This window comes from Drosophila serrata, unplaced genomic scaffold (genome assembly GCF_035046125.1).
Source record: "Drosophila serrata isolate PLE 108 unplaced genomic scaffold, ASM3504612v1 contig_233, whole genome shotgun sequence".
In the NCBI taxonomy this organism is placed as follows: domain Eukaryota; kingdom Metazoa; phylum Arthropoda; class Insecta; order Diptera; family Drosophilidae; genus Drosophila; species Drosophila serrata.
In genome coordinates this window covers 432,727-448,701 of record NW_028257131.1, presented here as the reverse complement: position 1 = coordinate 448,701, position 15,975 = coordinate 432,727, and the positions used below count along the sequence as shown (strand labels likewise).

The window sequence follows — 15,975 nt, the reverse complement described above, 5'->3', positions numbered from 1 at the left end:
AAAATGCAACTGCCCATGCACCCAAAGAAATTAATTCTGGGCTTATTTGTTATGGGAATTGTTATTATTTACGGTACTCGAAATATTCTGGTTATTGTTGGATTATTTATGTGAAACATTTGTAAAGGAGATTCTGATCTTGCACGTGCTTTCATTATACTGACGAATTCAACATATGTTTTAGTAGGATGAATATGAATAAAAATTGCTATACAAAAAAGTACCCCCAAATTAATTGTCTTTATTTGCGAGGTCTGCTCTATAAATACTTTACTCTGCTATATAAAAAAAAAAACTGAGAATCTTTTTAAACACAACATGAAGGCAGTCTATATTCTTATATTATTTTTGAGTATCCTGGTTTTTGCCCAGGGACTCTCTTTAATAAAATGCACTCTAAGTTGCACAAAGATTTATAAACCTCTATGTGCTGCTTTGAGAAGAGGTTCCAAAACTACTGTTTGCACTTTTGCCAATAAATGTCTTTTAGACTCTGCCATGTGCCACAATAAGCAAAGTAAGTTATCTATTGAAATAAATATTATAAACAATATATAAAAACTAATTATTACAGCTTGGGAAGTACTAGACAGTGATAATAAATGTCAACGGGATAGTTGCAAATGCAGAGATCTTTTAAAGACAAGTTGATGAAATTTCTTGGGAATGTGATTACAAAAATATAAAATATTTAAATTTATACTACTATACACTTATGTGGTTTGGTAATAAACGCATGCGAAACCAGATTTCTTTTGTGTGCATTTCACGAACAAAGAAAAGGCGCAGTTGCCCAATTATAGTCGCCATATAGGACTCTCCCTGTGCGATCTGCGCATATTTAAAAGCGCATCCAAAAGTTGACATTTGCTAATAATACCCGAACATTTTTTCCACCTCCAAAAGCCGACACTTTAATTGCCCCGATGCATTGTTGGGCGATGAGTGGTGGTGGCGGAGGAGGAGAGCTGCCAGCTGCTGATTGTATCAGAGTATAGCTCTGATGCTACTTATGTCATCTTCGCTGTAATACCTGGGATCTGGGACTTGGAATTCGGGTACTGGGGACTGGGGACTGTTGGTCTTGGAACCACCGAAAAGAGGCGTGCCAAGAGCAGTCGTAGGACTTTTTGTTCGGTTCCCGCTTTGTTTGCAGCTCGTTGCCAACTTGCCACATCGCTCGCATTGTTTATATGTAAATTGCATGCCCCGACTCCCTGGCATCATGCTGGCTCCGAGTTGGTGGCTGATGTCATGTAAATGTGTGGAAATGACTTTTGTAATGCACAGGCAGGGAAAATCATAATTTATATGCTCATCGTTTCCATTGATAGTGATTGAGTATGTTGTGAGGTGAAAATCTGACAGATGTCTGAAAGTGCATCAGATGTATTCAGTTTTTCTCTAAAGAAACCAATCGCATTTATTGATAATGATTAAGTATGTTGTGAGGTGAAACTGTGAAATATCCGACAAACATCTATACAAGTCTTGAATACATCTTGCCAATTGAGGCTTCCAACTAAAGTTCACACCATTTTACTCACAAAGTGTAGATGACATTGCCTGATTGCATGATAACTGAGTGCAATTTATAATATCCATGTATTAAAGGGGAGATGATTTCCATAAAAAATTGTTTAATAAATTCATATCTCTGATTTTCACACAATAAGGGAATTTCTATTGGTTTTATTAACAGTATAATGATAACTTTTAATCTCTAAGTGTAAGTTCAAGTTGTAGCAAAGCTAAAGACTAACAAGTCTTACTCTAAATTGTTATGTCAGACTTTAACTAATAAATACCAACAAGTCATTACTATTTATAAAAATAAACGTAATATATATATAATAGATAAATATATAATTTACCATGTAAGCTTAAAAGTAAAGCTGAAAATGTATTTAATATTTAAATGTCGTTTAGCCTGGTTTTCGTTTTCATTAAATGTATGCCGCCACTGTCATATATTTTTTCTACATGACTGCAATTCGAAACCTCTTATTAAAGATCATTTATCATTAAGTAAACCTTAGTTAAAGCCACTCAATCGCCACGAGCCGAGTGCCGACAATCTGCGATATGTTAAGATCGAGATATGTTGCTGCACTTCTGTGTGTTATTTTTTCCCATTCGCGGCTAACCCATGCTGAGTGGATCTCGTTTCTGGGCCTGATTGCTAATGCCAGCCAGAGACTCTGGCTGTTTTAATTGTTGCACTTAGCCAAGCTCAACGTTTTGCCCTGGCCAATTGCTTAATTGATTCTTGCCAGACAGGTAGCAGCGATCTTATGTCTTCACATCCGCCTGGCATTTCGCAGACAGCGAAGCAAAAAGCGACAAAACACATCCATCCATGGGGCACACATGGCGCATACTTGATAAACGGCAGACCAATTGCAACATGACGCACATTTATGTGGCATTAGTGTCGCCTTCGATATTTTATTGTGCCATAAATTGGCAATGCAAATGCAGATACGATGCCACAGAGCATACGGAACGATAAGCAAGCCAAGAGCTGCCTTAATTCGCTCTCTGACCCACAAAAAATACGTTTGCGATACAATCTGTGCGAGAAAATCTATTTAAAGTTGAGTGGAGTACATGGAGACAAAAAAAGTGTTACTCTGTTTATACTGAAACTAATAATATACGTTTTCCTCTTTACATTTAAATTGGGACCCAAGTAATCAAGCAATTAAGAAGCATTTGTATATAGATTAAAATTTAAATGATATCCTAAAAGTAATATATATTTTTTCCCATGTACTATTTGCGGCATGTGAAGGGTTTTGATATATCGCCCCAGCAGCACGCAATTGCGATAGCATCTCGGACACGGCTTACGTGCGGTTTATGGACTCCAGCAGCAACAAGTCTTTAATAGAATGTAACCGAAGCTGCAGCTGGCCAGTCAGCCAGTCAACCATCGAGGCGAACAAGCCAAGAAAAAACCAACCGAATTCGACTCCGATCTCTGGTCCTCTTGACTGATAACCGAACTGGCTGCAATCTGACGCTTTAACAGCTTATTAATTGGGCGGCCGCCCCTTGCAGATTTATACCTGGCCAAAAGCGCGGCTAATTGCACACAAATTGCGGCGGCTAAGCTAAATCAGCCAAGAGTAAATCAGCGAGACGGAGCAGCGACAAATTCAATGCCAGATTTTTGACCAAAAACTGCTCAATGCAAAACTGGCTGCAGTGCCGCCGTTCGATTGTGCATAAATCAAATGGAAAACCACTTTTGCATCACGAACACGGGGAGAAAATGATGAATGTTTTAAATTATTTATCTAAATTAAATTATATATTCATGCCCGAAATATGTACTGTGTGTCTTAAAATTGATTGCTTTCGATCTCTAGTCAGGTAAGATTTATTCTATAAATGACATATGCCATTTTTCCTATACAAGCTTGATTGATCGATTTTTCTCGGTGCAGGACTTTTTGCGTTGGCTCTTGGCTTGAATAAGCCGACCGCCTTGACTTTCTTAGTCGCGAATCGAGTGCACTTATCCACTGCGGCTGAGCATCCTTCAGTGCTTCGTCCCACATAAAGATTGGGCCACGTGAGCAGCAAACTTTTCAGCCTTTCACCAGTCCAAAGATTCCCCAAAATAGCTGCAACAATTACCAAACATTCAATAACTCGTAATGGCTCGTACGATGTCTGGCAATTGGCACATCGTCTTGGATCATCATCATCGCCATCAGCCATCAATTTGAGTGCGAATGTTGCAAGCGTTGGTAAAAAATAAGCACAAATAATAAAGCACATGAGCACTCCACTTGGCCTGCCTACAAATGAGCCAAGTGATTATTCGGGTTCGACTCCGAGCTGAGCCTGGCATTCGAGTGTTGCGTTGCCCAGCATACCGACATGCAGCATACTTGGGCTTTATTTAAATAGTTTTTCCGAAACTATGAAAAGCAGCCGAAAATATGTAACTGCCTGTTGCATCTGTAACTATTACTGGCTGCTGCCGCTGGCTGTTACTGTTCAATTTGCTCCGCCGGCTCACAGTTTTGCCATCCGTTGCCACATCATTTCTGACGAGTGCGCATACAAATCACAGTGCCGGCAAGGCACTGCACGCCATTTGGGTTACCAGGGCTCTCACGATCCCGATCACGCCGGTTTCTGGGCCGAATCTGTAGCTGTAAATCTGTATCAGTATCCGTATCCGTATCTGCTCCATCTGCTGCGAGTTGCGTCGACAGGCGCTGCATTTCAATTAGCAATCTGTGCAGCGAATTCTCTGATAAGCGGGCGAGGGCGGGGCGTGGCGACGTGTCGCCTTGATCCCCAAGCATTTTTAGCTTTCGGTTCTCACGCTCGTGGGCGGGCTTACCCAGAGTACACTGGGAAAAATTATAGTTTGAAAATGCAGTGCCCTCTGAATACGACTCAAAAAACATCCAATATAGGTATCCATGTTAGAATCTCGGCATTTCAATGGAGAACATTTTTTACGCACTGCTAAAAACCTTTAAAACCCTTTTAAACCCCTATACTTCTTCAGATTCTGCTTAAATTAAGAAATATAAATTCGGAGGAGTAACTTCCTTTAAAGTCCTTACAAAAAAACCATAAGAAATACAATTTAATAGAAACCTCTAGGAATATCTACAGTACATAAAGTTCATTAAACGTGAAAAAGTATTTGTTGAAGTCATTCACAAATATTTCATTGTGACTTTGTATGATTTCAGAGGCTTATAATTATTACAAATAATATATTTTTCTTTTTGTTGATCACACAGAAGCTACACATGTTTTGATTACAATGATTCCCTCATACTCATGTCCGTTTTCTTTTGGGAAGGTATTTCACGTGGGCCATCGAGTTGCGTTTTGTTATAGGTATTTGTTACACTTTCTCGACCCGTGAGTCAGCAAATAAATAAATACGAAATAAATAAAAGATTTTCACCCAAACGGAAGACAATGTTCGAGCACTTTTCGGGGCCTGAAGATCGCAGGTGATGATCACGTAGTGGTACCTTCAAATGAATCTAAATGGGAGGTCCATTCATAAAGAGGGGCACGCTCAACCACTCTACTCAATCAAACCACCATCGCCGTCCTCTTCGATCATGATCCCTGCCCGTTCAGCTTTCTTTTGTTATAACATCAATCAGCGATGTTCGCGAAATCGAGGCGACCTCCGGCCGGGGCGCAAAAAAAAGATCTAATTAAAAAAAATATATATATATATAACGAAAATAGAAAACCGATTCAAGAGGTTGTTGTGGGCAGGCATGACGTGAATTTGGATTTTGAAAGTGAAATGATTTCGAGCAATTTACGTTAATGTAGCGCATTAATGGCGCATCATCGGCAGCATCCGAGGGAGGGAGATCTTTGGGCCAAAAGTGAATGTTGACCAGCATTCACTTCAAGAAATCGAGCAGTTGCCAAATGAATATGTACCTGATATATCCATCAGTGCAAGGCCTCAGCCAATGATTTGTTTCATTGCTTCCTCGTCTTCATTTCATTTTGGGGGCAAGGGATGGCCGGTGTTGTGCGAGTAATTGTGGCAGACACATCAGCCAGACATTTGCCCAAAAAAGGGAAAAACAACGGCAATATGCTACCACAAGTCATGGCTTTTGGCTGCCTCTTGTCTGTTGAACCTTGTAAGGCGGTTTATGTAATGGTAACGAAGCCATAGCCACAGATTTAGCCTCTAGCTGCATTTTTTTCTTATTTTTGTGTTCAACAAAACAAAGGCCCCAAACATTGATCGATAAAAGCGGAGGCGAATTTCTGTAACTCCTAAAGGCTCCACGGTTTTCTGCATTTCGAACAAAGCGCCTTTTGCTAATTATGAATATATGAAAAGTATACACAATACTGAATTCATTCATATAAATAAATTGCAGAAAACATAGTTTATCTTACTATTATTATTAGTTATTCAATTAACCCTCAAATATCCCATCTTCAAATGAAATTTTTGTGTAATTGAAGCTTATTCGAGTTTAACTGTAATGGACTTTAACTCTGATCCTCATTAATACGCAGCACAATGCGCTTGTTTATCTGCAAGTCTCGATCTCGTACCCGATTTCAATATCGAGTGTTCGGTTTGCGATCTTAAAATGCACTTCACAGGCCGCTTTCCAATTTGGCACTAACGCCCTGCCACGATTGTCTGATTTATATGCGGCATGCAAATGGAGTGAGTCGCAACTGCAGTTTGGTAGTGCGAAAAAGTGCTGGCAGCCTTGACACAAATTCGCCAGGAGAGCGGCAGCCGCCGTCATTTCTTTCGCCTGCCTGCCAGCCCGCAATTATGTCTGCATTTTATTTTATAACATTTCGCGAGGAGCCGACGCTGGGGAGACCGGATTTGTGGCAAGTCACGAGGCAGATGTGGCCAGGAAATCAACAGGTTGCTCCGTTTCTGGTCTTCTACATTTAAGGAGAAAGTAAAACGCTGCCTGCAGCCGGGCCATGATCGCCATGATCGATTTCAGCTGGCAACTGGTTGAACGTGAAGTTCAACATCCACTTACACATCCACACGTCCACGGCATTGTGCAACGCGATTTGAACTTCGCATCAAATGTTAATGACCCCGTTTGGCCATAACTAAAGTCCAAGCGAAAAAGAGCTGAGGCTGTTCTTGGTCATAACCATGTTTTATGGGTCTTTGGAAAACAAATCAGCGAACGAGGCGACCCAGCAACCAGCGGACAATTAGCAGGCACTCGCTAAGTTTTTTACTTTATGCTCATTGCAGTTCTGCCCCTCGTTCCCCTTCTCTTGGCCACGTTGGGCTTGATGGCCAGGCCAGGTTGGGCCTGAGGTGTGAGCTGCTGGCGGCCAACAACCGTTAGGCGATAGAATTCGCCGGGAAGTTATGGCCATGTCCCGGAGGCCATGACAAATCACCGGGACACGCCCCGTGACGTCTAAGCCTGGTTAAAACGAGGGCTAGCGACAAAGCAGCCTTCGTGGCCTAAGCGGATAAGCTCCGGCTCGATTGCCTTGCAAAATATCATCAAGATTGCACTTGCGAAAATATATTCATATTTTTCAATAGTCGCATGTTGTGTTTTTATTAAATAAAACTTAATCCTAATACGATTATTAAATAGCAGCATGATTAAAAAGATTCATATCTTGATTGCCTTCTGAAATTCATGAGAATTTCACAGACAATAATTGACATTAATCACATTTATCCTTTAAATATTAATAAAAAAAATTAATTGTCCTTAGGTTTGATACTGTACCTAAGGTAATTTATATAAAAAAGGTTTCTTATGCATTTAAACTGTGTAGGAATTTATTATTTAAAATGGCAATATTTTAAACATTAATGAAGCTTACTTTTAATTGCAAATATGCATTTACGTTAGGAAACACCCTGCAATTATACCTTATTATATTCAAATAAGATTAGGATTTATTTCAATTACAAAAAACACACCTTTTCCATTATGGAAAACATATTTTATGTTGCTTTTAAGTCTCCGATCTTTCACCTTAATTGCTTGTTAAATCGAAACCGAAAACTCCAGCTGAGCTCTATTTTTAAGCCCGCATCGGAGGTGTGATTTCGTACTCTTTTTCGGCGGAAGCTGAGATGGCCAAGAGCGTGACCTATACGCTCATTAATTTTGTGGCTCTTGGCGATGATTTGTTCATCATTACGAGCTGGGAATGGCGCGTGGATGGCCAGATAGAAAGTGGCAGGAAGCCATTAGCATGGGAAGTTGTCGGACAAGCAAAAACAAAAACCAAGCTAACCAACTCGCAGCACAGGTTGGCCTGAATATAAATGAACAAATCAAAACACATATATGGCGCAATGCCGTTTAATCATTCGGTGTAAATTCCCCCCGGAATGCCGAATGAAACTTTCTGTGCCAACGACTTCAGAACTTTCCAGCCAAATCAAACACAAGACACAAAAATACACACACATTGAAGAGGGAGAAGAACAGAGCGAGAATGTCGGAGAAATGTTAACAGAAAGCCGTCATAACCGAACGACGGACACGTAAAAATTACATAAAAACGATGAAGATTATGGGTAGAACCAGTCGCCAAAGTTGGTCTAGACATTTCTGAGACGGTTAGACCGATCACTTGCCACACACAGGAAATTAACTGGAAATATGTGTACCAAAACCGAGAGTACGGCTCATTAAGAAATAGCCAGCGTTCGTACATACATACCTTAAGATCATTTTGTTGACGTTGCACGTTGCCACTTGGCCGTTGGCCGTCGTTGCTGTTAATGACTTCTTTAAATGCGTTTTCAGCTGCTTATATGGCTCCGTTTGGCTCGGTTTTATTATTTGGCGACCAAGAGCTGTGAATTAATCCAATTATGGCCGACGATGCGACAACGTCTGCGATAAGTTGGCCTTAATTAATTTTTGTACTGTCGCGAAGAGTTCACCGAGTTCGTTGCCAGAGTCTTTTGTTTATTTATTTTATTTTCTTTTGTGCCAGAATGCGACAATTATCGAGCACCTGTCGTTGATGCGGGACACTCTTGCTATCGGGCTTAAATTTCACCCTTTACACACTTGCTTTCCTGCACACTCACACACAATATGCCGCGCACACACTTAATATGCACTTGGTGTTGGGATTACCGTTAGCCGTGAGCGCCTCTGAGTCGCTATTTTCCGCCTGCACAACCGCCACGGAGTGTGTCCAACAATTAACTGAGCTCCGCCAGCCGATGCTGCCACAGAAAAACCAAAAACAAAATAAAAAGAAGCAAACAAACGAAGCCGGCCCGCCAAGCAGCGCTGTCGACGATGGCGTCGACTTCGGTTATCAGCTGCCAAGTGCCGGCGGCAGCAGCAACAAAAAACAAATAAATACAAACAAAAAATAAAAAGAACAGAAAAAAAACGGACGCCCCAAGCCGAAGACTGAAGCTTGGCTTAGTGCGACTCGACTCGAAGCAGCGACATCGGTTTTGAGTGAAAGTTTGAGTGAAATCGAGTACGGGTTGCGTGCGCTTTGTTGTGTGGTGAAATCGGCATCGCCGAGTGGTGAAATTTGTAGGGTGCAGTTCGTGGCTTAAGTCTTTTGATTTATCGGTTAATCGAACAGCTCGCTATACGCTTATGAAAGTATTTCAAACAATTAATTAACTAAATTTAATTTTCTCATTATTTGCTTTTAACTATAAACATTTTTTTTTTCTTAAAAGGTTAATATATATATTTAAGAGAAACAAGTAACATTAATCAAAGTTTAAATACCTTATTTATTGATGTATTTCCTGTTGAAATGGTTCTGTGAAGTTCGCAGCTTAAGTAATTTGACATTCAGTCTACCGGCTGACATTTTAAATGAGAAGTTAGTAAACAAATAATTCTGCTTCACAATTAAAAAATATATTATAATAAGCAAAGTATAATTAATGGCAAAAACAAAATACTCTTAAAGTTCAAGGTTTTTAAAATACATGTTTTACGAGCACATGATTTATTAGAATAATTTAAATGAAATAATAAATAAGATTGTGCAACTTGTGTTTATTATTTTATTGATTTTTGTACTTATTTAGCACCCTTATGATGTAAGTACATATTTTATTATTCAGATTCCACGAATTAGGAATAATAAATGTACGTTAAAGACAATGATTTCATGCTAACAAGGTTTCTGTTATTCCAAAGAGTAAATTTATAAATCCTGATGATATCCAAACACTCCCCCGCAGTGGGAGGAGATGGAGTCTCACTATATTTGTGTAACTAAAGACTCAATAATTATTTAGTGACGGCTGGGCCCAACTCCTACAGCGCTATCAGCAATCATCCGTGCCCATGTACAAATAAAATCTCAATCTGCTGTCGGATCTTTTAGCACTCGTATTTTTTCAATTTGCCAAGCGCGGGGCTGCACCTCCGGCGGACCAATATCTCTTAGAGCCTCGTCCGAGCTGCGGCATATCAGTTGGAGCCAATTAATTTAATTTGTCAAACCGCACACACAAATCGGGCGGGCAAGCCTCCGGCATAACTCAAAATTCGGCGGGAGGCTACAATAATAAAATACTGCAAAAGGCGGCCTAATAATAATGAGCGTGGACCAAGAGTGCGGCCAGAAAACGTCAAAATGCAAGGCAGTTGAAATTAATTTGGCCTAAGCAGCGCCAAATGGATTGGGCTTTTTCTTGCGGTGAAGCTGGCTGCGCTCAGTCGAATCCATATCGATTTTGTGGCCTTTGGCTTGGGGCTTTGTTGCATTTGACAATTGCTTTGCATGAACGCACGAATGTTGTGCAACAATTTTGGACCACAGCAGCGGCAGCAGCAGCAGCGGCAGGGGCAGCGTCAGTAATAAAAACAGCAACAACGGCGGTATTAACAATGTACCACGCATTTTTTGAAAAGTTGTTCGTGCCACGTTTTTGTTCTTTTTATTTAACTCAATTTTTTTTCGGGGTTGACGTTGGCTATTTGTTGTTGTTGTTTTTGAGCATTAAACACCAAAATTTTTTATTAGCGACCCGGTTTGACTGCCTCGAATGTCCGACTCCTTTTTCTCTAATTTAAACTTAGTTTGTTTTTTCCTCTTCGGATTTTGCTTATTTAAACATGCTATTAATTTTTAATGGCGTGTGACATTTTTGTTTACGCATAGCCTCAATGTAGAGCAAAACATTAGCATGTCTGCGGTATTAGTTTACCATTTTTCTTGCTGCCATTGAGCCATTTGACGGAGTCTTAATTGATATTTATCGCCGGGCGATAGCCATGTACATCATAATAGAGGCATGAAGTCGTGTAGCCGACAAAAAGCTCATTACTTTGGCTCACATGAATGGTAAACGCATTTGCACTTGCCGAAAAAATTTGGACTCTTAGTAAATATTGGTAATAAATCCTGTATCATATATAAATTTAATATAAACGTGTGTCAAAAGTTATATAATTAAAGTATGCAATAAATAAATAATATAAATAAAATATTTAAAAGGTGTTTTTCTCTTAATCAAACATAAAATCAATTTCATAACAAAAACCATTTCAGTTATTATAAACAAAAATGCATATCACATGTAAGTATTTCAAGTCCTTATATCATTTTCATTTTAGATTGATTATACACCTAAATATCCCCTCTTTACTTTACTTTTAAATATACCTATTTAGTTTTTATTAATTCTTTTCAAATCCAAAGTTTCTTACAATGTATTAGGGTCTTATTTACTCCACTTCAAGGTATGTACATTTCAATTTTTTGTGTACAATTCGGACATTTGATTAGCCTCACCTCGCCACGGTCGTTGGGGCCCGAAGTGGTCTATCCAATCCGGCACATAAAATCCAATTTAATTAAGTTAGACTCTCGGATTGAGATTGAGACGCAGTCGGAGGATCGAGATGCAGACCGAGAGACCGAAGCTGACGGAGATGGAGATGGAGACCCACAGCAGCAGCTGCCACGGTAGACAACCTTGCCGGCATTCTTAACGTGTTCAAGATTTTTACCAACGCACTGCATTTAGGATTTAAGTTGTTGTTGCCGCTGCGTTCACTTTTCAAATGCTTACGAAATGTCAATATTCGGCACAAAGTTATTTGTTATTTGATCGAAGCGATTGAGCAATTGTTGATATACAATTTGTGTGTTGTGTGTGTTTGTCGCTTTTTATCCATTTTGTTCTTTTTTGTATAACGGTTCTCGCATTGATTTGTTAGCTAATTGTGTACGAAAAATGTAATTAAAATTAAAACGAAAAATAAATAAATAAATAAAAAGTGTTAACACCCCGATCGCACAGCTGGTGACAACACAGCGAATGAGTCATGATTTCAGGGGAATGGAGTTCGAATAAGTTGCAAATGAAGTATCTTTAAGTGTCTTAATAAATACTACTACTTAATAACTAGATGCAAATAATAATAAATATAGTAATAATTTGAAAAATGTGTACTCGATTCCAAAGCAATTGGTTCACACACTTTGCTACACTTTCTAAATTATAGAAATCGCCAAAATGTTGATACTCTTTCACAATTTTACGTAATTTCATTAAATGTTGCCACCATGATTTCGCATTTTTATTATTATTGCTTGCCCGGCTATCAAAGCAATTGGTTTTGCGATTTCTTAAACAATCATAAACCTAATTTGCAATCATTGTTATGGATAATAAACTGACCCTGAGCCATATAACGCAAGGTTACCGGTTATTAGGCTCTCCTCTCGAAAAAGCCTATATTTTCAAACCTAATTTCACAAATGCCCAACTTCCTGTGATCCCTATCAATGGGTGTCTGCTTTTGGCAAAGCTAATGGCCGGAATAATCAGGTCTTCTATATGCCAATTAAACCGATATCTGCCAGTAATGTTAGTTAAGCCATAATTGTATGAAAAGGGGGCTTCTGTGTTGGCCATGTTCATGTATTATGCATATATTTCTTGAGGAGTTGCCCGAAAAAGTATACAAAAACACGTCTTGTGGCTAAAAAAAAACTGTGTTTTTGGCTTAGCTAACTTTAAAATGCGCTCGTAACTATAAAATGCTGATTTGTGCTTGTAATAAGAACCATTAATCCACTTATGACAACCAGATGTATAAAATTGTTTTGTAATTTGATTACTATTATGATTTTATTTATATAAAAATACCTAATGAGTTCAAACTGGAAGTCACTCACCTGTAAAATATGACAACTGGATCGATCGGGGAAACCCAAATGTGGTGTAACTTAAGTTCACGAGTGACGCTAGTATAATTAAATGCATTATTTGTCGGTAAGTTTAAGAAATTAATAAAATAATGAAATTAAATATTACTGCACTAAGATATAAAAAGAAACCTTTTTCCAAAGGCAACATCAGTTGAAACTCATTCAGCAATCGAGCACCTAATTGTTCAACTTATATTTACATAAAAATGGCATTCCGGTACATCTTCGTGATAAGTGCCCTAGTGGTCTTGGCCCAAGGATCCTATCTGTCCTCTGTGGATCAGGAATCACAGGCTGGAGTCCATAGCTCGGGCGGTGTGTCATCTGGAGCTGCTGTTGGCGGTATTTCACGAGGACATCCTGCTGGGCCCCAGTCTCAGCGTCCTGCCTCTGGTCATGGGGGTTCCTATGGACCTGCTGGAGGATCTCAGCGTCCTCGTCCCCATGGAGGTTCTGCTAGGCGTCAGTCTGGTGGATACAATCGCCCATCGGGTGGAGCCAATCGTCCTGCTGGTGGAGCTCAGACAGGCCGACAAACTGGAGGGGGAGCTGCTCACGGAAATCGTCACCAGAACCGCATTCCCAACCAGAAGCCATACTAGGAAATCTGTTAGCCCAAACCCAACTAACTTGGTTCTACCGTGACTTTCGCATAGTTTTTTAAAGTATCTTAACTTTTTAATTACTGCTTATAATACAAATTTTTATATAAATCTAAAAATGACATTGTCTCATTGTGAAAAATGAAGGGAGAAAACTATTTATTTCACATTCTTTCATTTACCTTCCGAAATCGTATTCTTATAAACACATATCGCTCTGAAAAGGTGTGTAATTTTAAGTGCAATTGCACCTTCGATGAACCTGTTAATATGCCAATTAGAGTGCTTGCCACAAGTAACGCAATCAACGGAGAGCACTTAATGTTTTAAACATTTCTTGAATAGTTGGCCCAAAGCGTATTGCCAGAACAGACTACTAAGTGAATTGGTTAAGATTAAAGCCACTTTGGGACCAGCGTTGAAATCGTATTCAGTCTTTGGATTTATTTGACAAATTTTTCTTACTATCACAGCAAATATATAAAGTATAAAGTAAACTAACAATTTAATATTTAGTCGTTTATGATTTATAATTTTAGTTAAACCATAATTTTTTTAATATTATTATTAGCAATACTTGAAATGTATTTAATATTAAATGAAAATATTTCTTGGAGATTTTATTTCGAACGTCTAGTAGTCCGTAATGCAAAATAAGAACGTTAAATTTTGGACCCACCATGCCAATGCTAAATATATATTAAGTATTGCAAATACATGTAATAATTTATTTCGCATTCATTATTTGGATTATGTTGAGAGTTAGATAGAATTGATGTTTTTTATTTTATAGTATTGAAAAAGATTTCTGGATATGATTCCGAATTGTATGTGAGTTTCCTGCGGTATTCAGGCCACCTGTCAATGGACGATTGTGTGATCCACCGGGTGGTCTATAAGATTCAAGTTTTGCTGGGCGGTGAGGAGCTGTTCCAAATCGAGGAGCTGCTCCAGATCGAGAAGCTGAACCAGGGTGAGGAGCTGTGCCAGGACGAGGACCTGGATTTGCTCCAGACCCGCCACGATAACGACCAGCAGACGATTGAGTTTGAGGGGCTGGACGCACTTCGGGGAACTTAATAGGTGCACCCGATGTAACACTGCCAACTTGGTGGGCTTCTACGGCAGGTTCCGGTTCAATTTTTAAAATGTGAGATCCTTGCACTAGGACGAAAAGGACACTTAAAGTGACCATAAAGCGGGCTGCCATATTTGTTTCCATTTATATTTCAAGTAAAGGATTTAAATGAATGATGCCAGAAACTTACTTTTTACACAAGTATTTATACAAGAGAGATGAGACAACAACAACATATGTGGACTTAATTGCTTAAAAGATTTTTAGGGCTGTCTCATAAATCAAATTCATATGGGGTTTCCACTCTGTGATTATTTTTCAATTATGAATTTTTGACTTTTAAAGCTTAAACCTTTTTGAACTGGCGTCTTGAACAAAATTTATATACCCGTGTTTACATATTTCACGAATTTATTTTTTATTTATTTTTGCTAAGCATTGTTGTGGCTTAACAATGTTTAGTTGGACAATCTTTTAAGACCACTTGTAATGCTTTGTTTAGGTAGTGCTGAATATATATGTTTCAAGTTTCCAAATCGGATTGTTGCAAGCTAAAAGGGTCTCTGGTTTTGATTGCGACCCTGATGGCGGTGTGATTGACCCGATCCATCTCGGTGGGGATTGCGGATAGGAGCCACAGGAACTGCAACTGGAACTGGAACGACCACAGCCACAGGCAAATCCTGGTGACGATGAACTCCACGCACTGGAAAAGGATGTGGGCCACGGTTTTGGGTCGGGCGTTGGGGTCTTGCTTGATGTCCTGGAGAAACGACGACAACAGGAGCTCCAGACTGGACGACAACCACCCCTTGCTGGTCAGAGCGCCCGATAGTCGCTGCGTTACCCAGGATCAGGATGGCACTGAAGGCTATAATGAATCGGAATACCATTTTGCTGCGATTATTCAAGCTTGACTGATGACTTGATCAGAGAAAATGAATGTTTTTATAGTCAAATTTAAGAACTAAATAATTTAAATACTTACAAAATTAGTTATACAAAATGATTAACAATTAATGTAAAACAAAACACTATCTTGATTTAATTTGGCACGCTTAAAGAAAATTCGGTCTCTGAACTTTTTATATAAGCTTAGCACACTGAACTCCGTAGCACATGTCAAGTTTATGAGGTCGAAGGAAAGAAAATATGTAAGTTAAATAAAAAATAAAATTGTGTATAAGTTTTTACAGCATATTCTTTTTCCTTTTTTTAATTCATCATAACCGAATTTTACATATAGTTTTTAGGCGATCTCTCTTTGTCATCAATAAAATAAATTAATCCTGAATCCATTCAATAAAAATTATAATAAATCAATACCAAAAAAATTTAAATATCAATGAATTATTTATCTACCGATTTTTAAATTTTTATTTATTTATTTATTTTATTTATAATTTTTTTATCAAAGTCTGATATCATTCCAATGGGATAAGAAGACTTTATCTAAAATTAAACGAAATGATTAACAAATTTTTAGAGGGTTACACAACATAAGCAATTTTTCAAGATCAAATTATTTATAAAATTCAACCTTAAAGTGGTAGTATTTAATTTGGACTGAATATTTTGAATTCATGCAGTTTA

The 15,975-nt window shown here is 38.7% G+C and overlaps 1 protein-coding gene across 1 annotated transcript; it reads left to right on the top strand.

Annotated features, from left to right (window-relative positions):
• The first annotated feature begins 12,875 nt into the window (after positions 1 to 12,875).
• On the top strand, positions 12,876 to 13,423 carry LOC110188062 (uncharacterized). Its single transcript, XM_020957612.2, has one exon. The coding sequence runs from the start codon at positions 12,909 to 12,911 to the stop codon at positions 13,302 to 13,304; it is 396 nt and encodes a 131-aa protein (XP_020813271.2). The 5' UTR covers positions 12,876 to 12,908; the 3' UTR covers positions 13,305 to 13,423.
• Positions 13,424 to 15,975: the final 2,552 nt, after the last annotated feature.

Coding starts and splice junctions, on each gene's coding strand:
- LOC110188062 (XM_020957612.2), top strand. CDS start 12,909: ATGGCATTCCGGTACATCTTCGTGATAAGTGCCCTAGTGGTCTTGGCC.